The 26,882-nt window shown below is 35.4% G+C and overlaps 1 protein-coding gene across 2 annotated transcripts in view; it reads left to right on the top strand.

The window, feature by feature from the left end:
• The window catches only part of DOK6 (docking protein 6), a 224,224-nt gene that overhangs the window by 56,265 nt on the left and 141,077 nt on the right, over positions 1-26,882 (top strand). For both annotated transcript variants that reach the window (XM_039349036.1, XM_039349035.1), the window contains exon 2: positions 22,478-22,585. In XM_039349036.1, coding sequence (XP_039204970.1) covers positions 22,478-22,585 — 108 coding nt within the window. The remainder of the gene's footprint in view (positions 1-22,477; positions 22,586-26,882) is intronic.

Genomic DNA, 26,882 nt, shown 5'->3' on the forward strand with positions numbered 1-26,882 from the left:
TCCCTGGACTAGAAGACCTCCAAGGTCCCTTCCAGCTCTATTCTGATTGAAACAGCCAGATAAATCTAAATGATGGGAAAAATTTCAGGAACTCAACTTATAAGAAAACCAGATAAAAGGCAAAAATGTAGCCCCTTTTTCTCATTGCCCACCCTTTGGAATGCTCACCCTGCCATTGGGATAATTGGCAAGAAGAGAATTAATGTTTGTGTTTATATTCATTGAAGAGGAAGGAATTATAAGAAAGTAAGAAGCCGCATTCCACAATGGGGGAATACACATAAAAAAAGGAATATGCTAGGGCTGGCTGTTTAAGTAGCACACTCACAGCTGTGAGCCGCTTAGGAGGCAATGAAAAACCTTTAGCATAAAACTGATTAAAGTCTTGTCAATTTAAGGCAGCTGCTGGTGGTTCTAATTAACTTATTAAGATTACAGAGCTTGCTTGTTAACTTATGGTTAGCACTTTTTAGAGATGCACTGTGAAGAAAATTGGCTCAAGAAGAGATAACTTGTTTGGGCAATTTCTCCATTCTGTGAGGAGGAGAGTAGAAAAAAATGGTTCAGCACAGAACAACATGTACTAACCTGATTGTAATGTGAACACATAACAGACAAAAAAGCTGTGAAAGTTGTAAATTGGGGATACAGTGCAAAGTTACTTTTTCATTGTGGTTTTAACTGAACAGTCACTGATGCAGTTGCTAAACAAGAACTATCTGTAGTTCCATATTAACTTATTTGAATTCCATTAAGAGGAATATCAAGATCTCCTCTGCAAATTCTCTTAAACTTTATTTTCTTCAAGATTAAATAAAAATAGAGCACAAGATCAAGCTGCTCAAAGTTATCCACAGGTTTTTTTACTCAGAGGTATACTATTTCTGAATTTTAAAAAGGATACAGAAGAAATAGGGCAACATATTGGTAATTATTTTCAGAATTCTGTGTTAACAATTGCTATGAGAAGGCATTTGAATCATAAAAACTGTAAAAAATGTGTATTATTTAAAATTCAGTGAGCTACAAAAATTTTATGTAATTTAATTTTCTAAATATGAATACATTATGAACTTTCAGACTCAGTTTTTCATATTAATATTTGTGGTGAATTGTACTAGGAACATATATTTTTACAAGTTATAAATAATTCATTTCTAATTATAGACAAATAGTCTCATCCTTAATTATAATACCTTGAGGTTACGCATGTAGTTATACTGATTAAGCATTTAAAAATGTAATTAAATCTTCCTCAGTGTATTCAGTTTAGGATATAATATTCCACTATTTATATTTGTTTTCTTACGATCTCAAATATTTTAATATGAAAATGTTAAAGTTAGACCAAAACAAAAAAACAGAAAGGGTACTTTATTTCATCATGAAATACATTTTCTCCATATGCCAGTGAATAAAAAATGCTAGCTAAAGGAAGCCAATGTTGAGTTAATTTGTATTCTCATGATTACCAGATCAAAATGTGAATTGGGCAGTTAAGAAACCTTAAGCAAAATCTGCATTTTTAATGTCCCAAAGGGGAAAAAATTCTCAAGAAGATTCAGATGTGTAAAATATGGGTATGCAATAATATTACAGCTTTGTGATTCCCCTCCATAGATTGTTTCTATGGTGTGGTTTTTTTCCCCTAGATTTTACTGTTAACTCAAGTGCTAAAAGATACCTATACTGTCTCATTTTTGTGATTCTGCCAGTGAGATTCAAGGGACCCAAGATCCTTACCCTGCCTTCTATGTCCTGGTATCCTGCCTCATCTTAGCAGGGGTGTGGGGTGTTCCTGGATGAGTCAAGAAGATTGGGACCAAGAATAAAGGCCCAGTCTAGCACAATACCAACAAAGAGGAAAAATAACAGCTCTCAAAAGAAACCAGCATGGCTGCATAAAGAACTCTCTGATAAATTGAAAGATAAAAAGGACAAGTTTAGAAAGTGGAAAGAGGGGCACATAACTAAGTCAGAATATCAGCAAATAGCCCGAGCCTGCAAAGATGAAGTGAGGAAAGCTAAGGTTCAAAATGAGCTAAGGCTTACGACCAAAGTCAAAAATAACAAAAAAAAAAGCTTCTTTCAACATGTAAAAAGCAAGAAAAGAATGAAAGAATTGATTGGTCCATTAGTGGGGGAAAGTGGCAAGAAGGTGACAATCAACAGGGAGAAAGCAGAACTATTTAACTCATTTTTTGCATCTGTCTTTACACAAAGGGAAAAAACAGACCAACCTACCAAAAATAGTGCCATAAAAAACAGAATAGAAACGCAAGTTAAGATAGGCAAGAAAATGGTAAGTGAGCACCTGCCAGCCTAAACGAGTTCAAATCACCAGGACCAGATGGATTACAACCCAGAGTTCTCAAGGAACTGGCAGATGTGATCGCAGAATCATTGAGCTATATTTCTCAAAGATCCTGGAGCACTGGGGAACTACCAGAGGACTGGAAAAGAGCTGATGTAGTTCCCATCTTCAAAAAAGGGGAAAAAATGGACCTAGGAAATTATAGACCTACCAGCCTGACCTCAATACCTGGGAAGATTCTGGGAAAGATAATCAAACAATGAATCAGCGAACACCTACAGGCAAACAAAGTCATTACTAAAAGCCAAGATGGGTTCATCAAAAACAGATCATGTCAGACAAATTTTATTGCATTCTTTGACCAAGTGACAAAATTAGTGGACCAGAGGAATGCTGTGGATATAATTTACTTGGACTTCAGTAAGGCATTTGACAAAGTAGATCACAACCTACTACTTGATAAGATAGAAAAATGCGGGTTAGACAGCGTCACCACCAGATGGATCCGTAGCTGGCTGACCAGCCGTACTCAGCATGTGGTCCTCAATGGAACCACATCTACATAAAGGGAAGTGTGTAGTGGGGTGCCCCAGGGTTCTGTTCTGGGCCCAATGCTCTTCAACATCTTCATCAATGATCTGAACGAGGGGATAGATGGGGAACTCATCAAATCTGCAGACGACACCAAGCTGGCAGGAATAGCCAACACTCCAGAAGACAGGCTTAGGATACAGGAGGATCTGGACAGACTTGAACTTGGGTGCTATCTAAGAAAATGAAATTCAATGGTGAAAAAAATAAGGTTCTACATTTAGGCAAGAAAAACCAAATGTACAGGTATAGTATAGGGGGTGCCTTGCTCAATAGTAGTAACTGTGAGAGGGATCTCAGAGTCCTAGTGAACAATCATTTAAATATGAGTCAGCAGTGTGCTGCAGCTGCCAAAAAAGCCAACACAATGCTAGGTTGCATTAACAGAGGGATAGAATCAAGATCACGTGAAGTATTAATATCACTTTATAATGCCTTGGTAAGGCCACACTTAGAATACTGCATCAAGTTTTGGTCACCACGATGTAAAAAAGATGTTGAGACTCTAGAAAGAGTACAGAGAAGAGCAACAAAGATGATTAGGGGACTGGAGGCAAAACATGTAAGGAACGGTTGCTGGAATTGGGTATGTCTAGTTTAACGAAGAGAAGAACAAGGGAGGACATGATAGCAGTGTTCCAATATCTCAGAGGCTGCCACAAAGAAGAGGGAGTCGAGCTATTTTCCAAAGCGCCTGAAGGCAGGACAAGAAGCAACGGGTGGAAACTAACCAAAGAGAGAAGCAACCTAGAACTAAGGAGAAACTTCCTGACAGTTAGAACAATTAACCAGTGAAACAACCTGCCTCCAGAAGCGGTGAATGCTTAAACACTGGAAGTTTTTAAGAAGAAACTGGACACCCATTTGTCCGAAACTGAGCAGGACTTGATGACCTCCAAGGTCCCTTCCAACATCATCATCATCATTATTATTATGGATCATCGCACAGTCAGCCAGATGTTCAGACTGGATTTGGCATTTTGTCTACCTATCGAGTCCTTACCCAGGACCTGGGATAGGCAGATGTGGATGTTTGATGGTGTTACAGGTATCGTCGCAGGATGGAAGCAGTTCCTAATAAGGCTGCCTTTTGCAATTGACTAATAGCGAATTTGTCAATGCCAATGGTGTTCAAGTGGTGCTCCAGTTGTTTTGGGATTGCACCCAAGGAGCCTATTACTATTGGTACTACCCTTGCTTGCTTTTGCCACAGTCTTTCTATTTCTATTTGTAGGTCTTTGTATTTTGTTATCTTCTCCAGTTCTTTCTCTTCTATTCTGCTATCTCCAGGCACTGCCACATCCACTATCCAGACTTTTTTGTCTTTCTTATCGACAATTGTTAAGTCTGGGGTGTTATGTTGCAGGTGCTTGTCTGTTTGAATTCTGAAGTCCCAGAGCAGTTTAATTTTATCATTTTCTATGACTTTCTCTATTTTATGATCCCACCAGTTTTTGCTTACAGGCAAATGATATTTTTTGCAGATCTTCCAATGCACCATTGTTGCTACTTTGTCATGCCGCTGCTTGTAATCAGTCTGTGCAATCTTCTTGCAACAGCTTACCAAGTGGTCCACTGTTTCTTCAGCTTCTTTGCATAGGCGGCACTTACTGTCTGTTGCTGTCTTCTCAATTTTGACTTTGTATGCATTTGTCCTTAAGGCTTGGTCTTGTGCAGCCAGAATTAGTCCCTCGGTCTCTTTCTTCAATTTTCCTGCTCTTAGCCATTGCCAGGTTTTATTATTATCTGCTTTCCCAGCTATTTTTTTATGTATTGGCCATGTAGTGCTTTGTCTTCCCATGCCTCTATTCTGTTCTTCATTTGGTCTTTCTTGTAGGCCAGTTTGGTCTCTCCAGTAGTTAGTAAGCCTTCCTGATATACTAATTTCAGTGCATCTTCATCATTGTTCTTCAGATATTCTTCCAAAGCCATTTTTTCTTCTTCAACCATCTGATGTACTTGTAGCATTCCACGCCCACCTATTTGCCTTGGTAGATAAAGTCTATCAATGTCACTGCGGGATGAAGGGCATGATTCATTGTCATTATTTTTCTGGTCTGCCTATCCATTGCTTTTAGTTCTGCTTGAGTCCAGTCCACTATTCCAGCTGTGTACCTAATGACTGGGATTGCCCAGGTGTTGATTGCCTTTATGGTATTTCCTCCATTGAGTTTGGACTTTAAGATCTTCTTCACTCTCTTGATGTATTCACTCTAATCTTTTTCTTGACTTCAGTGTGCTTGATGTTGTCAGCTTGAAGGATACCCAAGTATTTGTAGTACTCTTCCTCATCCAGACTCTTAATGTTATTTTCGTGGGGCATCTTGATTCCTTCAGTTTTCACTATTTTTCCTTGTTTGATAGTAAGTGTGGCACATTTGTCCAAGCCAAACTCCATTACAATATCTTGGCTATATATACGGACAGTGTTGAGCAGCGATTCTATTTCAGATGATGTTTTTCCATACAGCTTCAGATCATCCATGTAAAGGAGGTGGGATAGTCTAGCAGATGTTTTTGATGTTTGATAGCCATGTCCTGAGTTATTCAGTATTGTTGACAGAGGAAACAGTGCAATAACAAATAGTAATGGTGATAATGAATCTCCTTGAAATATTCCTCTCTTGATATTAACTTCTCCCAGCTTCTCACCATTGATCTGCAACTGTGTCTTCCATTGTGCCATCGATCTTTGCACAAATTTTCTGATGTTTCTACTGACTCCTGTTATTTCTAGGCACTTGATTATCCAATCATGTGGCAGAGAGTCAAATGCCTTTTTGTAGTCAATCCATGCCACATTCAGGTTGGTCTTCCTTCTCTTGCAGTTTTCCAAGATCATTTTGTCTATTAGGAGTTGATCTTTTGTTCCTCTGCTATTGGGCGGTTTCCTTTCTGCTCAGGTGGAAAGAGATTGTTTTCAACTAGATGCTGTTGTACTGCATCAGCTATCACACCAGTTAGTAATTTGAAAGTTGTTGGTAAGCAGGTAATTGGCCTGTAGTTACCTGGTGTTGCCCCTTTTGCTGGATTTTTCATTATTAGGTAGGTTTTCCCAGTTGTTAGCCACTTTTCAATTTCTCCTCCTTGTAGTACATTGTTGAACTGCTTGGCAATGAGTGGGTGTATAACAGTTAGATGTTTCAACCAAAACCCATGCAGTTCATCTTCACCTGGTGCTGACCAATTTTTGATTTTCTTTGCTCTTTTTTCTACCATTTTTGTTGTTATTACTAGTTCTTTCATTTCAACTTCTGTTTTATTTGCATCCACCTCTTTTAACCAAGCCGCATCCTTGTTGTATTTCTTTGGGTTATCCCATATCTGCTTCCAGAACTGCACTGTTTCTTCCTTGTCAGGTACTGACTGATTCCTTGCAGTTTCTCCATTGATGGATTGGTAGAAACGTTTCTGATTGGATTGAAATTGGAGGTTCTGCCTATAGTTTGCAATTCGAGCTTCATATCTACTGATTTTCCTGGCTATAGCTGTTATTTGTTGCTTTATTATTTCCAGTGCTTCCTTGATCTTCCTTGTTTCTAAGTGGTATTTCTTGATTAGGTATTCTTTGGTCTTCTTGTTCTTCAGCTTCTTTTCTTTCATCTGTTCTAGCTTGCTTGCATGTGATCTTAACTTGCTGATCTTATTTTCTAGTCTAACCTTCCATTTTTGTGGTGCACTGTTTTTGTTTTTTTTAAATTTACCAAGATCCCATATAAAATGTAGAATGATGCTAATGTAATGTTTGGAGTTGCCCATTCAAATTGGATGGCACTCAACAATGCTGACTGAAGTAGCCATCGAATTGGAATAGCTGGTGTCTTTAGTGGAATGACTTTTCAATCTGATGTTTGTAGCTTCCTATTTGCCTTGGTAGATAATGTCAATGTGATTCATTGTCATTATTTTTCTGATCCATTGCTCTGCTTGAGTCCAGTTATTCCAGACCTAATGACATAATTGCCACGTCAAGGTAGTGCCTCACTGGGGGATTATTATTATTATTATTATTATTATTATTATTATTATTATTATTATATAATATAATTCCGAACAGGATTACCCAAGGTGTGAAGATCATCCTGCTACTCAGCTAAAGGAAACAGGCACTTTTATTGGGTAGCAATGATAAAGGCAGATGCTGGAGACAGATAATCACTTTAGTTATAATGGCAAAAGCATCAACATGTAAGAGATGGCAATATAAATTTACCAAGAAAGCCATGTGGATATAAAATGTAGAATGATTGACAATATAATGTTGGATGATAAGCCCATCAAGTTGGATGGCACTCAACATGCTACTGACAAAGAGCCGATGATCTTTTGGAATATTAATGGTGTTTATAATATGGCTAGACTAAAGTCTTGGCTCCTTATAATGAATGTACTTCTATTTTCTGAGCCCTAGAGATAGAAAACATAATACGTATATTATATTTTAATGTCAGTTGTATAAGAAAGAGAAAGATCAGAATGTTGGACCACACACCATACAAAACTTGTCAGAATTCAAAAAATATATATAATACAATCCTTTAATTGAACAAAATAGTACAGTTGAGAACAGTTTATGTGGATCTGTTTGGATAAGTTGTAGGGGTAATATGCAATATGATTTGCATTTTGCCCACTTTTATTATATTTTAATATATAATATTGTTTTGTGTTTTATATTTTATATTCTGATATGGCCTAATTGCTACTAAATAAGGTATAACTAAAGCCTTTGAGATGCCTAATTTTTGATATTGTCATAAAGGAAAAGAAAGTCTGAAGCTCCAAAGTCAGAATTACAGTAGGAATATGGAATGGATAAAGCATGAATGTGGCAAAGTTCAATATACAACGTTGATCTTGTGAACTCTAAAGCTTCCTCTTTCAATTATGTATTCAAGATAGACAGTGATTAATGTTTATATGTTATTTATATGTAAGGATATAGGTTTATACATATGTTGTATATAGCATTTTAAAACATGTGTTATATATGTGTACACTTTGATAGTAAGCAACTAAAATTCATTTTTAATGTGTGCCAGTGTGCCCATAGTAAAAAATTACAATAAAGATTTTCTAAGATAAAAAGATTGCCCAAAATGGAGAAACAAAAGAAAACACTGGACATCAGAACTATAGAAATTGCCAAAAAGACAAGTCAAAAAAAGAAGAGAAGCCAAACCAAGAAATACCAATAGCTCAGGAAAGAAGTTAATTAAGAGAATGCTAGAAGATTCTGTAAAGACATAAAGATGAAAAAAGGTGTGGAAAACAAGGAAAAGGCATACAAAAGATCTCTGAACTCAGAAGGAGATTCTAATCTTGAATTGATATGCTGAAGGCCACCAGATAGTAACTGATTCAAAGAAGATTAAAAAAAATATGGAAGCAGTGTACAAAAATATCTTGTCCAAGCTACTTTAGATGATATTCTATATTTATAAGAATCTATAGTAGTAGATGAAATTAGGTAATTATTCTGATCATTACCAAGTTGGCAGGCTACTGTAACTGATACAATACTGATAGAATTCCAGACATTGTATTCATGGCAAACCTATATAAAAAACAAGAAGCTACAATGGACAGAACATGAAGAAACACACTGGGTCCAGATTGGCAAAGGAATGAGACAAGGTTGTACACTCTCTCCTTATTTATTTAATCTATATGCTAAATATATATTAAGGGAAGATGGATTGGAAGAAGACGAATGTGCAACTCTAGTAATGAAAAGCAAGGAGCACGGTGAGAAACTAAGAATAAATATAAAGAAGACTAAACTAATGACAACAGGACCACAATCAGTTTTAGAACTGACAATGAAGATAATGAAAAATAGCTTCTGCCTCTTAGGATCCACTATCAACAATAAAAAAGAATAAAAAGGAACCATCAACAAAAAGTAACAAAAATCAAGTAATTTGCTACAGACTAGTACTTAAAATAGCACCCTTGAAGGCCTTGGAAAAGATATTCAAATGCTGTGATGTGTACATCCTTACAAAGATCACAATCATGCAAGATTACTATAAGGAAGTCAAACGAATGTGACCCATGATTAATATGGAACACTTGTAAAAAAATCACAAGACATTAGATGAAAAAATGTGAATGACTTAGATCATTTTTCCCTCAGAGACATAAAGGATCTTCTAATTTCATCGCTCCATTGCTGGGCCAAAAGAAAGTAATGCTAAGACAAGCTTTAATTTACTTCAGCAATGGCTGACTGATGCTGTAAAGACATTTTAAGTCACCGGTGGGGAAATATCTTTATTCTATTTTTTTTTCTCCTTCAGAATGAGTAATTGCTAACATTTTGAGAGCAGAGTAAGAAAAAACTATAATTTGGGTTATTTTAAGTTATCTGCCACCCATTAAGTCTTTGGCTATTTTTCTACATTTTATGGACATAGATTTCTCTGTGCTTATTCTTCTGAACTTTAGAATCTATAGCATAACTTCATTCTACAACATGGTTTATTGTGACTGATTGCATAAAATCATAATGTTGTGGTTCTGGCTAATGAAACATTGCTGTAGAGTTATAAGGGACCACTGACTTTCCCTTTCCCCAACTTAGAGTATATATGAACCTTGTCTGTCTGTTTCTTGATGGCTTCAGGTTCCTGTTCTTGATATTTACTTTAAGGGACTATATGTAATGTCTCAGTTTGGGAAATAATGTACTGATAGGGGGAATTAGCTTATCAGAAATCCTTGACTTACAATCATTCATTTAGCAACCATTCAAAGTTACAATGATACTGAAAAAATGACGTATGACTGGTTCTCACACTTAAGTCAGTTGCAGCATCTCCATAATCATGTGATCAGAATTTGGACACTTGGCAAACAGCATGTATTTACAATGGTTGTAGCATTTTTGGATCCTGGGATAGTCATTTTCAACTTTCCTAGGGAGCTTCTGACAAGGAAAGTCAATATGAGAAGCCAGATTCTCTTCTGCAGTGATTCACTTAACAACTGTAGCAAGAAAGGTCATAAAATGGAGGGTGGTGACTCACTTAACAGTTATCTTGCTTAGCAACAATAATTTTGGGGTCAATCGTGGTTGTAAGTCAAGGACTATCTTTGCTGGGTCCTGTGAGTGTGTTCAGAATTTATCCTGTTGCTCATTCTTCTCTGAATGGGACAGATAAAAGGTATTCTAGTATAAAAGAAATGTAATTAGAGAGAACGATTGGCTCAAAGGATTAGTCATGGAATATTGAATGCTTAAATTTAGACTGTGGGAAATCTTCCAGAACACAATTTTTGTATTGAATAGAAATGTATTCATTTTTCATGCCAATTTTGTGCTTCTCCCATGCTTCTTATGGTATTACTAATCAATCTTGATGCTATTTGTTATATGTATACCTGTATCTTTATTGTAGTGTCCCTAAACCTAATGCATACATGCAGAACCATAATGATTACCTACGTGTATCAGGGAAGAGTGATTTGATTATTTGTGATTCTCTCTGCTTTCTAAGCTACATACTTCATATCTATGTTTACATTTTGAAAATTGGTTATGGAAAGCTAACTATAGGGCTCTGCAGCAGTTTGGATTCAGTCTCCATAGAGCAGAGGTCCCCAACCTTTTGAGCACCAGGGACCGGTTCCATGGAGAGAGGTTTTTCTGCAGACTGGAAGGGGCATGATTTCATGTCTATATGCTATATCCTATGGATGGGGCTTTGCTTGTTTGCCCAGACCTGTTTCTGGTAAGCCGCAGCCCAGTGCCAGTCCATGGAACGGGGGTTGGGGTTCCCTACCATAGAGTACTCAGGGGCATACAGGAGCACAAAAGCAACACCTGTTTGTAACATCTTAAAGCAGCCTCCTTTAAGATGATGCAGAACACAGTCGTATTTGCAATTCTGCGTGCTCCAAAACAGGGGGCAGTCCATCAGTGAGTTTTATATACCAGTTGAATTTGGTTACTATAGCAGATTTTTTTTCCTTGGATTTTCCTTTCCAAAAGATTATTTTGGAACACTGAAACTTGTTTTATTCTCTATTGCAAGAAACTGTATTTTAATGGTCTTTTGCATGGCTACTGTCATATGGAACCATTTATACTTTACTGCATGAGGTAACTATATAATGTGTGAGCTTTCCTTTTATTGCTAATACTCAGATTCTCTGCTGATGGACTTGATGAGGCTCATTAAGGTGGTTTTATTAAATATTTTGAAAAAAACAATTTGAAAGCGATTTTTAAAGCTTCAGCCAAAGAAATTCATTTGTGTTGTGTCCTTTGTGCAACCAGATTTGCTTTTATTTATTGATGCTCTTACAGAAGTGGGTGGTCAGCTTGGCAGTGTTTTTCATATAGGCTAGTTGGTTGTAAAATGAAGATTAAGTGGCATGCTATTTAAAATAGATAAGGTTTTAGAACATAATCTCACATACTGGAGGTAATCCTTTTCTTACAAGCAATCACTTAATGACAATTTGGAATTACAACAGCCTCAGAAAGGATGCTTTATGGCCCGTAAAGATCTTCCAGATGTCATAAAATGTTGTGCCACTCCTGAGGGTGACATGACTACATTTCAGTTGCTTGAAAGCGAGATCATATTTAGACTAGTTGCGGTGTTCCACGGTGAGGTAATTACAATTCACAAGGTTTTTCGTCAATTTCTGTGGGGGGGCGGGTTGCCAGTTTCTAACAAAAACACTGATTTGAATGAATGGATTTGGACAACTGCTTTTGTTTGAATTCTACCCATTGTCCATCTGATAATCTTCCTTCCTGAGTATCTGAATATACGGACTACCATTAGATTATTCCAGGTAACTTAATCTGGGCAATTTTAGTATTCATGAAAGTGACTATTCGAGAATATCTATAATTTCATGTCTAAAGCAGTATAATTTCATGTCAAGGCGGTGTAATCTGTCTTGAATTGTATTTGGCCATAAACACAAAGCTGAATATATATTAGATATTATTTTCAGCAACAGTGAAGGGGTAATTTTGTCATGGACTTGGCATACAAGTGTCATGGACAGATTATACTCTGGTTTATTTTATAAGTCTGGAGGATTTAACTGATTTCTTAAAAATACATAGGGAGGTTCCTAACTGTTCTATCAACAGTATTTAAGAAATTCTGGTTGAATGATAGAATATGAAAAAAGGCCTGAATAATTGAAATTTTTATTCCCAAGCTTTTGGTCTTCTAACCAAGTTAGTTATCTGAAGCTGATGTTAGTGAACTATAACTAAAGAACTAGTTACAGAAAACTGTAGATGAACCAGATTGTAATAGAATCTATTTGTCAGAAGAATTGTATTAAACTAGAATATACTTGGTGATGAGAGAAATAAAGATAAAGTTATCAACACAGAATAGATGGCAATTCAGTACAAAATTGTTTTGGCTATTAAGTGCTGTAATCAGAGATTCAATCTAACACAACTGTTCTATTCTTTGCTGCTAAAATTACTGAGATTTAGTTCAGTTTCAAATACCTCGCAGAATTGCTTAGCATAAAATCCTGTATTATTTGAAATTTTGCAAGCTTTATTTCTTCATAAGGAACAAGTCTGTCTGCAAATTTCATCTAATTACATCAAATGTTCACACACAAATTCAATATTTACAGGCATTTTTTTCCAAAACATAAATACATCTCATTTGAAACTGAGATCTGGGTATGAATTAAGGATTCATTGTATTACTAGGAGCATTACTAAACAGCCTGTCTTTCTTTCTATCTTGACATTCTGAATAATTAAAGACTGCATGACACTAAGAGTGTTATTGATAGACATATGCCGTACAATAGCATTGGCACAAATAAGGTTAGGTGTGCAAAGCATTCTAATACCAGTATTGCTAATATAAAAATAGTTTTATTGCTCCCAGGGCTCATTTTAAACTTGTAATGCTCTCAATTAGAGCAGTAAAAATGATTGAATTTGTCCTTCAGTGGCTTAGAACAGGTGGTGGTGATTATTATTCCATTCAGAATCTCTGCTTAAACTAAAGTTACTCTGTTACATGATTTGGATAATGTAATATTTATTTTGACAATTCCCTTTTCCCTTAACATGCAATATTTGAGATTTAAGTAGAGAGTTTCTGTCTTTCAGCATAAATATTATGTTTTATGTTGTATGTGAAGGTCAGAATCTTCAATTCTAAAAACTCAAATACATTTTAGTAATTACGTGTTCTCATACTATGAGACACTCTTTCATTGTGATAAACAACATTTATCTTGTCAAGTAACAGGTGCCCAATAGCATGCAAATGTATTAAGCATCTGTAATAGAAAATGCTATTTCAGTAGAATGTAAGTGGCATTGCAGAGAGGAAAATATGGTATAATAGTTGTAGAGGGATTACTCAAAACTCAATAAATGGGGAAGGAAGAAGAGAATATTGATTTTTATTTCTTGATATATGCTGTTTACTGAAAAGAAAGATTCATTTCCAGACAGCAGTTTTCAAATAAGCAAACCAAATATAAAAATGAAACATTTATAGAGATCTTCCTTTTCCAGTCTTAGCAATGCAAAACCATATCCTCTTCTGCCTGTTCCTCATAGGACCTAGGGGTAGGCTCTCCTTTATCTCTTGTAATGTTTTGCTACACCAGGGGTGTCAAACTGCTGGCCCATAGGCCTGATGCATCATAACGAAACCGCGCCCACCCCATTGCCGGCAATAGCAAAAAAGTCACTATATGTCGTGACATGTCAGGTGACGTTGCGAGTTTGACACCCTTGTGCTACACAGTAAGAGTGATAACTAATGATAATTTGGACATATAGAGCAGACTTGATATAATTGCTAACATTCAGCTATCATGGAATTTCAAGATGCAGACTGGGTTTGTAAATCTCTTCATAAGGAAAACAGGGAATAGTCCTATGTAGATTGTTGTTGTTACTATTATTATTGGAAAAGATAAGTAAGTCTAAGTGTGGCTTATGTTTAGCATGTCTAGAGAGATGAATAATAGTTTCAGAGATTGATTTTTGAAATGTCCTTCTCTAATTACAGTTACATGTGAAGCTTTGATCATTCACCTTCCTTGTATGGAAGGAAATTACTTCCTAAATGTTTGCTTGCTGTGTATATCCTTTTCTCTCTTATGTTCCCTATCAATTGCCTGTTGTTTTAAAGGATCTGGGGCTTAACTAACAAGATTTGTAATTTAGCGCTGCTGCTAATATTAAATTGCAAGATGGTATCCAGCATGCAGCTGCTGCTGTATCTAACTCCTCCCTATTTTTTTTAGCCTTTTGTTATTTCTATTCATTTTTATTGTTTTACACATCACTTCCCATTTCATTTGTTTGTTTTCTTAGATTATTTTAATATATGCAAATGCATAGCTTGCATGGTTTTATACAACATGGAGATCTTTTATTTTAAATCCAAAAGAAATGTTTGTGCTGTGGAAGTTGTGCTAAACCATTTCTACAGTGCAGGTGAGATAAAGCTCAGAATGTTTTGTTCCAGATTTCTCTAGGCAAAAAACATCCAGAAGGATCCTAGACTGATTTTGTGGCACAAATAGAACAAAGCTGGTGTGTAGTCCCCTATTTCTCTTCTACTGTATGGCTAGCATACTCTCTCATCTACGTTCACCTTTCCTTTTCTATCTTACTTCTTTTGCTGCTCTTTTCATCAAGGAAACTCCCAGCCTTGATTTTTCCTCCAGGTTCCTTTCCCTGCAAAACACTTCTTGGAAAAACCACATTTTGATTTTTATCTTTTACAAAATAGCATTGCTTATTTAATACAAGCATCTTTTGGTTTGGACAGGTTGAGAACAACTGGTATACTTTATTTGGCTAAGTCTGATTAGACACACAAGGAATTCGTCTCCAATGCAGAAACTTTCAGTGTACACGCAAAGCAACAAGAATCATCATTGTCATACCAATAAGAGCAGGGAGTAAAAAAGATAATGATAAATGATAATAGTACAGCCATACTACATGGGTAAAATATATAGACATTAGACAGCACTGAGAATGATGTGTTCAGCAGATTTGATGGCATGAAGGAATAAACTATTCCTGTGTCTAGTGGTTTGGCATGCAGTGCCCTATAGTACCATTTTGAGGGAAAGAGTTGAAGCTATAGTAAAAGTTGAAAAATAACTAAAAGGCATTATTCCATTATTATTTTATTATCCATAGATTCAATATTTTTATATATCTTATAGTGCAGTTTCACATATATACATATCTGCTAATATCATATGGTGATACTTCGGTATTTGTCCTTAATTGGTTCTGGGAGGCTCAACGAGTACTAAAAAGGATGAGTATCAAACAAACCTTATTATATACCACATGGCCCTTTGTTTCAGCCAGGAAGGGATTCTTGACTGTCCCTTTTCCTGTGTCAGTGAACTTCCCAGCATGGCTGACTTCCTGTCCTTCTCTCTGTGGTTATCCCCTGCTTCCTTTTGCTGTATGTTGAGTATCAAAAAAATGATGAATACTGAGAAAACATTTTCATGTCTAAATGTATCAAGGAACAAATTTGATGAGTTTTGAAGCAGTCGAGTACCAAGGTGCCACTGTACTTATATAGCGGGACATGAATCTAATTAAATTCAGTGTGACCACTCAATGGGTCACACTAAATTTAATTAGATTCATACCCCAATATGTAAATATAACATTAGAGGTTACTTTCCTTTTTTAAGGAAGTTGTACAATGAAAGTTGAAATATACACTATTTTATGTCACCCATTATGACTTCTTAGTAATGAGTTCATTTCTATTATACAGAAGTTGTAGAGTAAAATTCTGTATTCTGCAAGTAGAATATTTCTTCGTGTTACTACAGTATATATTCTTCACGTTGGTTTACCATTTTGACCGTAAAATATCAAGAAACCTGTTAGTGCCTTTTCAGATCAACTCTGCATCTGGATTCTGTATTGGATAAAGGGATTCATGAAAGATTATGTCTTTTGATAACATTTATTACTTTGAAAAGATGCTACCAGACTATCAGAGACTAATGCCATAGGTGTCCTCCTACAATATTGAGAATAATGATAGTGCTGCTCTATGAAATAGTCAATTATAATTTATAAAGTTCATAAGAAGAAGCATAAATATGCAGCCTTACAAGAAGTATTTTCTTTATGACTCACTTGCATTATTGGTTGTAATTTGCCACACAAAACACAATCTGGAGTACATCGCTTACTGGTTATGAAGATGCCAAGAGTCAGTAGTGATTCAGCAGGATATGAGAAACTTGCCTGTGATTTCTCTATGTGAGGAACTAAAAAAGCAAATAAAAATAATATTTCCTCATTCAGACTAGTAAAGTTTGTGATTTTTAAATTATCCTTGTCTGCTTTAAGGAAATTAGCTTTGTGGTACAACATACTAATTTTGTCAAAACTTTTTAATGGAAAAAAGATATACATATTTTTTAATTTAATAATACAATTTTATTTTTTCATTGCCGAAGTAAACCATACTGATACATTTATTGTAAATGTAATGTCTAATCACAATTTTTAGGAAGTCTTTTTAATTTCCTTTATTTAGTTTATTCATATAGTCCCATACTCCATATGGAGTCATGAATATCTGTACATCTCTTCATTCGTTCTGGCAAGCTCTTACTTGCTTGTGTATATCTGCAATATATCCCCAGTATATCAGTAAAACTATTTTAATTAAAACTATATGCAAGAAAATTAAATTTACTTTATCAGTGTCTGAATTTCCTGTTTCATTATGGTGAATAAATGTAAGCATATGAAATATATGTAAGAATTGTTTTATATGGTGTAGTTTAAACTGAAGAAAGGCTAATTTCTGTGCAATTTCATTTTGCAGTTTTATTTGATGTATGCTGATCCTTGTGTAACTTTTGCTGTACATAAAAATTAATACAACATGTCCTTATAAAAGATGGATAGATACAGATATGGAATAGTCAGTCAGCTGTGCCTTCTAATGATGAGCTTCATTCAGACCAAAACAAGATGGAGAAAAGAGGTATATGGAAGGGAAGGGAAATCCCATAACTGGTGTTCAATATGAGTAGGAGGATAGGGAACATGAAGTTGGAAAAAGTAGGTTTTTGTGCTACACCAAATGCTTTAATTGAAACACATAAAGCAGATCATGCGCACATTGAAGTGAAGATTGGACAGTTGATTTTATCTAATTTTCTATCCTGGTCTCACAATATTTCTTGTGATTGAAATAGAATATATTTGACTAGTCTGTTTTTATAAGACCATGTGCCACACTTCTCTGTCCTGTTTATTGTTCCGATTCAGAGAGGAATAAACAGATGCCATCTGTATTAAATTCTATGTTTTAATGAAGCAATTCAGAGGAACTTAACTGCTTGCTTTGTAGCAAATAGATATTGTACTGGAGTATTAAAAATCAAATCTAATAAATTAACCTAACCTAATATTTCCTGGGTCAGTATACATATATTTTTAAATATCTGTACAATAATTTTATTTTTTATTATTTTATTTTTATTTATGAGACTTATATACCGCTTTTAAGTGCAAGCACTCTCTAAGCAGTGTACACCAGTAAGCAGTGTATATATATATTTATATTGCCCCCAACAATCTGGGTCCTCATTTTACCTACCCCAGAAGGATGGAAGGCTGAGTCAACCTTGAGCCGGTGAGATTTGAACCGCTGACCTGCTGAACACAGTCAGCTAAAGTGGCCTGCAGTAGTGCACTCTAACTGCTGCGCCACCTCGTATAAACCTTGTATAAACAATTTTCCATTGTTTATACTGCAGAAGTTTTAACAGAATATAGAATAAACAGAAGGGAATCCCCTTGTGATAGATTTCCTAGACATAACAGTTTTGGAATGTTGACTATCAGCTAGATAAATAGGGAAACATTTATCTAATTATAAAATAAACATGGATACACACACACACACACACACACATACATACTGTGTGTGTGTGTGTGTGTATAAGCTGATACAGGCAAAAGAAAAAGAAAGAAGATTTCTTTCTCCCATATTTGAGCCGACAGGGTGCATCAAGAAACACTCAAGGTAAATCTCCTCCCCCTGTCTCTTCCCTCCCTGATACAGCTGACAAAGTGAGAAGGAGCCTGTGGCCTAGAGGTAAATACAGCTGCCTAACATGCACACAGCCCAGGCTTGAATCTCAGAAGGGTAAGTGTGGCTGAAGAGAGTTAAGAAACTCGAAATAGCTATCCCATTCTTTGTTAGCAATATATATATGTAGAATAAATAATACTTGATTGCCGGGAGAGTTATATATAAAAATACTTTACTAAAAATACTTTACTATACTAAAAAGTTGCCAAGCTTTCATTGGGAAAACTCCCCATATACTGTATATGTCTACATGTACACATATACGCATACACATATACATAAAAAGAGGCACCAATTGGATGGATTACTGCAGGAGACATTCTGTATAGCAAGATTGATTGATGGGACACTCCATTCTGCCAGTTGAGTAGCAGACCATTCACCAATACATAATTGGGATTAAAATATAAAGTCAATTAAAAACAACCATTAGAAGTATTCCTGTGGAATTGAGAGTCATAGTTAAAAGTATTAAGAATAATAAAAAAGAAACCTACTTTCCCAATCCAGCCTTCCTGACTTGATGAAATAGCCAGTTTTCCACCAGCTTCCTAAAAGGAGCCAATTGTGTATCAAGTGGAAATATTATTCCAGAGAGTGGATGAGCCCTGGTGAGATACATAGAGAGCCCGACCTACTACATCTTTTTGACTGTTTGGATAGACATTATAGGGAAAAGCCAGTTGCACAAGTACCTAGGTCCCAAGTCATGAAAAGCACCCCTTGAATTGTGCCCAGAAGCCAATTGGCGACCAGAGTATCCATTAGATTATCCATGCATTATAAGTCATGGCCAACTCTGATTCAAAGAGGCCTAACACAACTGAATCTGCTTTGGGAGAGCTGTTTGGATCTGAGCCTGAGGATGCTTTGAGCATCCAGACACCTGAGGCTACCCCAAAAATCACCAGGATTTGGTGTCCACTGTCAGAGGATGAAGAACCACAGCTAGAAAGACCACTCTGGTCCAGAGCATGCTGTGTACAATGGAGAGCAGAGTAATGGTATTTGGCATATCTGTTTGTACACCAGGGTCATTTCCAGAATTTTCCAGCCTTTCTCTCATTAGGAATAACTGCTCTATTTATCACAATATCTGCACATTTTTGCCCCAAACTCCTGCCTGTTGGAACTCTGCTGCTTTGTGACAATTTCATTACAGCTCTATGATCCTCAGATTATAACTCAAATAACCTTTTGCCTCACTTCCCTGGACTATCCTAAAGCTGGTCCAGATAATGTTTCATCCAGGGCTGTCTGCAATTTCAGTTCAATCACTTTCTCTACAACTTCCCCTTCTCCGAAGGAAAGATAGGACACAGGTGAATATATGTGGAGTAAACCTTAGTTTACTAAAAAAAAGTGCCACATGCAAAAAATGGGTAGCAACTCTGGTCTGCCCATTACAACCTTATGCAGCAGGGCCGTTTCCAAACTATCCATGGTGCTGAAGTTGATTTATACAGGATCACAATATAGGAGCAACCATAGGATCACAAAGTACAAACTCAAGATTGATCTTGAGGTAGGGGTATCATGAAAAAATCACAGGGACAGTAAGGGTGTTGTGAACTGAGAAAGTCTGAGAAATTCATGCAGCTGACAGTGGATCAGAAATAATATAGTAACTAACTGTACCTAAATAGTTAACCGTGTTTCTGTTGGACAAGATGTCTTGGATAAATATACATTCATTTGTAATGCATGATACTCCCTATCATCCTGACCTTATTACTTGTTTATTCCACTTTACAAAAATTGCCTGTTTGATTGTTTACAAAAATAGAACCCCAGAACAAACAATGAAAGCTTAAAATATTGGATTTGTTCAATAGCTGAAATAATAATAATAATAATAATAATAAAGTTGGAAGGGACCTTGGAGGTCATCTAGTCCAACCCCCTGCTTAGGCAGGAAACCCTATACCATGTCGGACAAATGGCTGTCCAGTCTCTTCTTAAAAACTTCCAGTGTTGGAGCATTCACTGCTTCTGGAGGCAAGTTGTTCCACTGGTTAATTGTTCTAACTGTCAGGAAGTTTCTCCTTAGTTCTAGGTTGCTTTTCTCCTTAATTAGTTTCCATCCGTTGCTTCTTGTCCTGCCTTCAGGTGCTTTGGAAAATAGCTTGACTTCCTCTTCTTTGTGGCAGCCCCTGAGATATTGGAACACAGCTATCATGTCCCCCCTCGCTAGAAGCCTACAATTTACTTTAGCTGCAACCCAGCTGCAAGTACATTTAACTAAAGTTGGAGATAGCATTGCTTTCAATAGATAGCATTGCTTTCAACAGTTAGCATTGCTTTCAATAGATTTAATAATTTCAGCGCACACTGAATTGACAGTGATTTCTTTCACTGATATTGTACTTTTCCTCCAAGTAGCATAAATTGTTCATTTTATTTTAACTTTATAGTAAACCTCTGAAATAAATTAGTCCAAGAGTTAGTGAATGGCCCAAGGTCATCCTATAAGCTTTGTGGAAGCATCATGCTTTAAATCTAAGTTCACACAGTCCTAAGTAATACTTTGTCCATGATTGCTTGCTAATTATGAATTGTATGTGGGTAGGCTTATTGTGCTCAAGACTTTTTAATTCACTGATAAGAACCAAAAGTCATTCAATTTAGTTCACAGTGTTTATCTCAACTATCATTTAAAGCAGTGGTTCTCAACCTTTCTAATGCTGCGACCCCATAATACAGTTCCCCATGTTGTGGTGACCCCCCAACCACTTATACATCACCAGATGCCAGGGGCGTGGCCAAAGAAAAGCAGAAAAAAAATGGCGGACAGCCTTGTTTGGCGACCCCCGTGAAATAGTCGTTCGACCCCAAATGGGGTCCCGACGCACAGGTCGAAAACCACTGATTTAAAGGATTGAATAATGAATTAGTTTGGAAATTCAGTCACAGGGATTTTGTCATTAGCAACATTGAGAGTCAGTTATAGGTATTTTAAAACTTCAGGAGGGAGTTTGAAATAGCTAAAGTTGGCAAGAGAAAGTTTTAAGTTTATTCCTTCCGTCTTTCCTATTGTATTTCTAGTTGAACTCTTTCAAAATTTCTTTTTCAAAAAAATAGTCATGGTGTTGATGATGGAAATACTACCAGGTTTTTTTTTTTTAATCATCATGGTCCTTTATAAAATATTATACTTTTGACAAAAGGGCCTCCTATTTTTATTATAATTTGATACAGTACTCTCATGCAAGTTTCTTAAAAATAATTCTAGGTAAAGAAATAAATCAGCAGCTTTCTTTAACTGTAATAGTTGAATATTTTATTGCTGCACAAAATTATTTTTAAGCACTTTAAGTTCAGGGCAAAAGAAGCTACATAATCTATAAAAAGTAGCCTCTCTAAATATATTGGAGGCCTAATACAATATTGTACATTTTAAAGTATTGCTCTTGATCGCTTCTGTTTCAAATATTCAAATAAAAGGAGTAGGTGTAAATTAGATTAAAAAGAACAGACATTGAATACATTTATCAGCATTAACAATAGTGAGAGAAATTAACAAAGAAGAAAGGAACAGATTCTAATACCTTAGAGATGCAGAACACAAAAGAGCTTCTTGTTACTCAAGGACCAGAAAGTGAAACCATTATAAATTAGGTATTCATTAAAACACCAGATATCAAAGAACATGAAAAGCACTACCTCTGGGTATTTACTTTCTACTAGGTTTACTGGAAGTCTGCCACATTGTAACATTATTTCTAGAGATAATGTAGGGTAAAGTTGCTGTTACAAGTAATTCAGTACAGTCTCCTTGCTCAATTCCCATTTTATCTGAACATCTGTCTGTTCCTGAACACCTCATGCGGTCCCCATACTAAAATAATTTATGTTCTCTCAGGGGCTGGGATCAACTTGGTTAGTGAATATGTCATTGAGACAATTAGCACACTGATGTTAAACCAGTTGCAAATGCTAAAGAGGGGCTGGAGGAATATCAAAGGATATTAATTTTCTTTTACAAGATTTAGTATAAGAATTTAGTTTAGTTTAGGGCTTCAATCTGGTACATGCTTAGCTCAGAATAAAGCCTATTGATTAAATGAATTTTAGTTCTGAATAAGCACGCTTAGATTATGTTTATCAATGAAGCTGGTATTTGTACCCAAACCAACTTTACAATAGTACAATACATGATCTTGAAAAATAATTTAGTACTAGAAATGTGCTAATTTTTTTCCCTTCCAAACTATTCAGGTGTTTTTGAGATTAAGAATGAAATCGGAGATACAAAATTCTCTAAAAACTATGAATGTTTTTCACTATTCTATATCTTACATGAAACAGATAAATATTTATTTATAAATAAAATGAGGGAAAATGTACAGTATCGAAGTTCTATGTTATCATATTCAGGTGGCTGCAATATGAGTTTTCTAAGGAGAGTAATTTTTCTTTATTTATTTTTTTGTTGTTGTAGATTTTCAGAAGATGCTGGCTGGTTTTCAAGAAAGCTTCAAGTAAAGGGCCTCGAAGACTAGAAAAATTTCCAGATGAGAAGGCAGCATATTTCAGAAATTTTCACAAGGTAAGTAGCAACTATTTTAGGCAGAAAGCTAAACCACTTTTTGCCACATTTGAAGTGGAAGCAACATTATTTGATGCTGTTGAAGTAGGCTCAGATAATGAAACATGATTGCCTTCTTTCCATCCTTTCTGTAACCATGCACAATTAATTAATGATAAAGTTTGTAATCTATACTAATTACAGTAACTGTAATTCAGTATACCGTTTAAACACAAAATATCAGTGTGTTTAAATATCTGAAGTCATTTTCTTAAGAGGTTAACAATGAAGTTTAAACACTTGCCTGGGACTGAAAAGATTTTGAGAAAATTCATGTATAAAAGTACCATAGTTTAGATATTGGACATTTGCTATCCTACTTTCTGACATTTAGTACTGGAAACTTTTCCATTTGTATATCATCAAAAGAACTGTAATTCATTAAATATTCTCTTTAGCCTGAGTTTACTTAGATTTCTTCTAATATTCTTAAGACTGAGCTACATTAATACAGTGATTTTGAGCAAGAAACGGCAAATATAATTTTTATAGTATAGCAGTTCAGTAGAATTGAATGTCTGCATATTTGAGTAGATGTCTTATAGTGAGCTTCCTACGAATTAAATTTAATATATTAGTGAAAGCGCTAGACTATAACTTTTCTCTATTTCTATATGATAGAGGGGCATGGTTCATGGAAGCTGAAAGTTGCCTAGCAAAAACACTATGTGATCAACCATTTAAGAGACGAAATGCCCTCTTGGAATGAAGTAAAGTTTTATAGTAACCACATAGAAGAAGGCATTTTATTCCTATGTACTACTACCTACAAACATATATATTCTAATAAGTGTGCCAAAGTTTTAACATATCAGACAAATTAAGGTCCTATATTCATGAACTACATTATCTTTACATTTTTGCTGGCCTTTGGAAATTATTTCCAAGAAAAAGGTACCAATCATTCAAATTTTTTAGATATACAAAAATTCTATATTTTGTTTATACATTCAACTATCATCTTCCTCCTAAAATATTTACCTACTAAACTTGAAGGATATGGTTTGTTTTTGATGAGGGCATATATGTCACACTAATTAAAAAGTGACTCTAAGTTTATTAAATAGCATTCCTTACTTCAACCACTTGCTTGAATTTTGAAAAAAAGAAAGTTGATAGACTTCCTTAAACTCTTGTAGTGCTTAGCTTTCATTCATAAAGAATATAACTGAGATAAGATATTTCATCAAATCCCATTTTTAAAGGATTGCATAGACCTGTAACTATTACCAGGAATTTGGTAAAACGTATTTCAATTTTTTATAAAATATATTTCTTGTTGTCTGATAGAGCTGAAAAATAATCCAAAATAGCTTCAAGGACAAGTATGGGTACCACTATTAAATATAGTTCAAAGCTAGACCTTAATCTCAGCACAGTCAGTAGACATTTGTTAATTGTTACTTAATTTATACATTTAATTTATACTTCATATCGGATTAAAAGGAGGTAGTTGTTTCTCTAGAGGTTTTATTGGTGTTTTTGTTAGGTAGTAATAAATTAAGGCCATGTGTTATTGAAACTTGGGTGCTGTTTTTTATGTCAGGAGATACATTTCTTTAAGACGAAGCATTGTTGCTGACAGCAATATCAAGCAATGCTGCTATGCTTGATTGGCAAAGATTTTATTCTTTGCCTAAGGCAGAATAAAAATATAGATCATTACCATGAAATATATGACAGATCTATTGTTTAGGACTCCTTCCTGGCATTGTTCCCACTATAGTTTACTCAGTTTGTTTAGTAGCTGGCAACCATTCTGCGCCTTAGAGTCTTTCTTTGATCACCTGACACTTTGGTCCTTTTTCTAGCTCCTTCCTCCTGGAAATATTTGGTAGGTCTTACAGGTAATCCTCAACTTAATAACTATTTGTTGATGACTGTTCCAAATCACAATGGCACTAAAAAAAAGTGACTTACAATCGGTCTTCGTATTTATGACCATCACAGCATCCTCATGGTCATGTGATGAAATTTGGTCACTTGGCAACTGGAATGTATTTACGATAGCTGCAGCATCCTGAGCATGTAATCACCATTTGTGATCTTCCCAGCTTGCTTCTGATAAGCAAAGTCAATGGAGGAAGCTGGATTCGCTTAATGATCTATGATTCACCTTACAATTGTAATAATATGTTTAACAGCCACAGCAAAAAGGTCACAAAATCAGGCATGACTTACATAACAATTCTCTTACTTAGCAACATAAATTCTGATCTCAGTTGTGGTCCTGAGTTGAGGACTACCTGGATTCTCAGAGGCCTCTTAGAAGACTATGCCACCTTACTTGGTCTGTTATAGGCACGTTTTCAATGGATGTTCTATTGTCTTTCCCGATCTCTTAAAAAGAAACTTCAGCTTCGAACTGAAGGAAAACTCTCCCCATGCCTTTTTGATGGTGTTCTGTGGGAGTATCTATCTTGCATCTCTGTTATAATGCCACAACTCTGCTGTAAAATTCTGCTTTTGTTTACGCAACTTCATCTTCATAAGAAGGTGCGAATATTTAAAAGCAACAGGATTTTGGAGGAGGTTGACAAGAATTCCATTCCACTCTCAGCAAGATTTCTTTCTTTCATGCAGTTCTAACTCCTGTACCCATAGAATTTATTCTTCTAATTTTTTTAATTCCTTGAACATTCTCTCTTTGACTTTGTTAAAACAAAGTAGGAAAGCATACAGAACATGGCTTTTAGAATTTGTTTGAACCCTTGCCATCCTTTTAGTAACAATCATCATCGGAGGTATTTGTATTGTCTTCTATGTAACAAGGTAGTGCTGTGACTGAAAATTAACCTGCCATCAGTGTTCTGCACTGTGAGCACTATCACCTCCTTCTCCTCCTCCCTATTTTCAGATCTGAAACCTTCTGCTTGCTTCTTTTCCATATCAAGTCTCATGAAAAGAGAGAAAGAGAGGGAGGGAGAAACAGTGCGGTAATGAGCAAATTTGCAGTTATACCTTTAGAGAAGAAATGGAAGAGAACAAATTAATTGAGATTTTTAGGAAAAAGAAAGAAAGTCCTTGAATTTTTAGGTCTTGGATGGCAATGCCTAGTCAAATTTGTCTGAATTCAGAAACTAAAAAAAAAAAGCCAACCCTCACTAGAACTTGGTTGGAAGACTACCAGGGAATTACAAGGCTAGGCTGAAACAGGTTCTGTAATGTCAAGTATTGGCCCAAACAATATTTTTGCAGCAACAGATGTAACCCATAGCTAACTTTGGCTGCTCTTAAAAGCTAAGCAGAATTGGCTGGTTGAATGGGGAACCACATAAGAATCCCATAATTGTTGGCTAAGCTGGGAAGTTGAAAAAAAAATGCTAAAAAGAAGGCAATAGAATGCTATCAAGGAAAATGTATGGCTATAGCTTTCAGAGATTTAGGGTACCTTTATTTTTCATACGCTGTTCGAATTTTATTTTAATGCCATGGTGATACACTATCAAATATAGTCAGTCTTTTTTTTTTTTAATCCCAACCATCCGTTCGTTAAATACAGTATAACAAAGTTTTGGATGATGGGATTTTTTTTATCTAAGAATAACTAATGATAACAGCTCTTAAATCTGTTATTTTGTTTTATTTTTGCACAAAAAATGTATAATTTGCATTTGCATTCATTTACAAATAGAATATGTTGTTAAAATGTATTGGTGTTGAAATAATTAGTGCACACATATACCTAGAACAAGTTTATTGCATTTGGCAATTGTACTAAAAAAATCTCATTGTCAACCAATATAATTCATTTAATTTGAAATCAAGCGAAAAATTGATTTAAATTATTTTATTAAAACAAATTAATGGCAATTCTTTTATAAGAAGTTGCCTCAAACAAAATGAAATTTAAATACATCGTGCATTGTGAATGCTTTCTATTGCGTTCCTTAAATACCATACTTATTCTTATCCCAAGAGACCTTGAGTATTTTTATGGTGATCAGTGTACCAGGAAGATAAGGAAGAATGTTTTGGAAGCAAAAGAACGTAATTGCATTTCTAAATGTCCTATGGTCAAGCAGAGGAATAGTGCATTAAAGAGGAATCTGATTTGTGATGTGTGCCATGTGTTCAATTAATGTAGCTTGAAAAATAATGGTAGTTGCATATATACATATGGCAAGGTGGTTTCTTCAGTCAACAAATTATGAAGTCCACCACACCTCATAGAACTACCACATGCTACTGAGGTGCTCATCTGGATATTATATAGTATGAATAATATTTACCTTAGAACATTAGCATACTTGAACAA

Source organism: Crotalus tigris, unplaced genomic scaffold, assembly GCF_016545835.1.
Source record: "Crotalus tigris isolate CLP2741 ecotype Arizona unplaced genomic scaffold, ASM1654583v1 scf7180000018219.524809, whole genome shotgun sequence".
Lineage (NCBI taxonomy): Eukaryota > Metazoa > Chordata > Lepidosauria > Squamata > Viperidae > Crotalus > Crotalus tigris.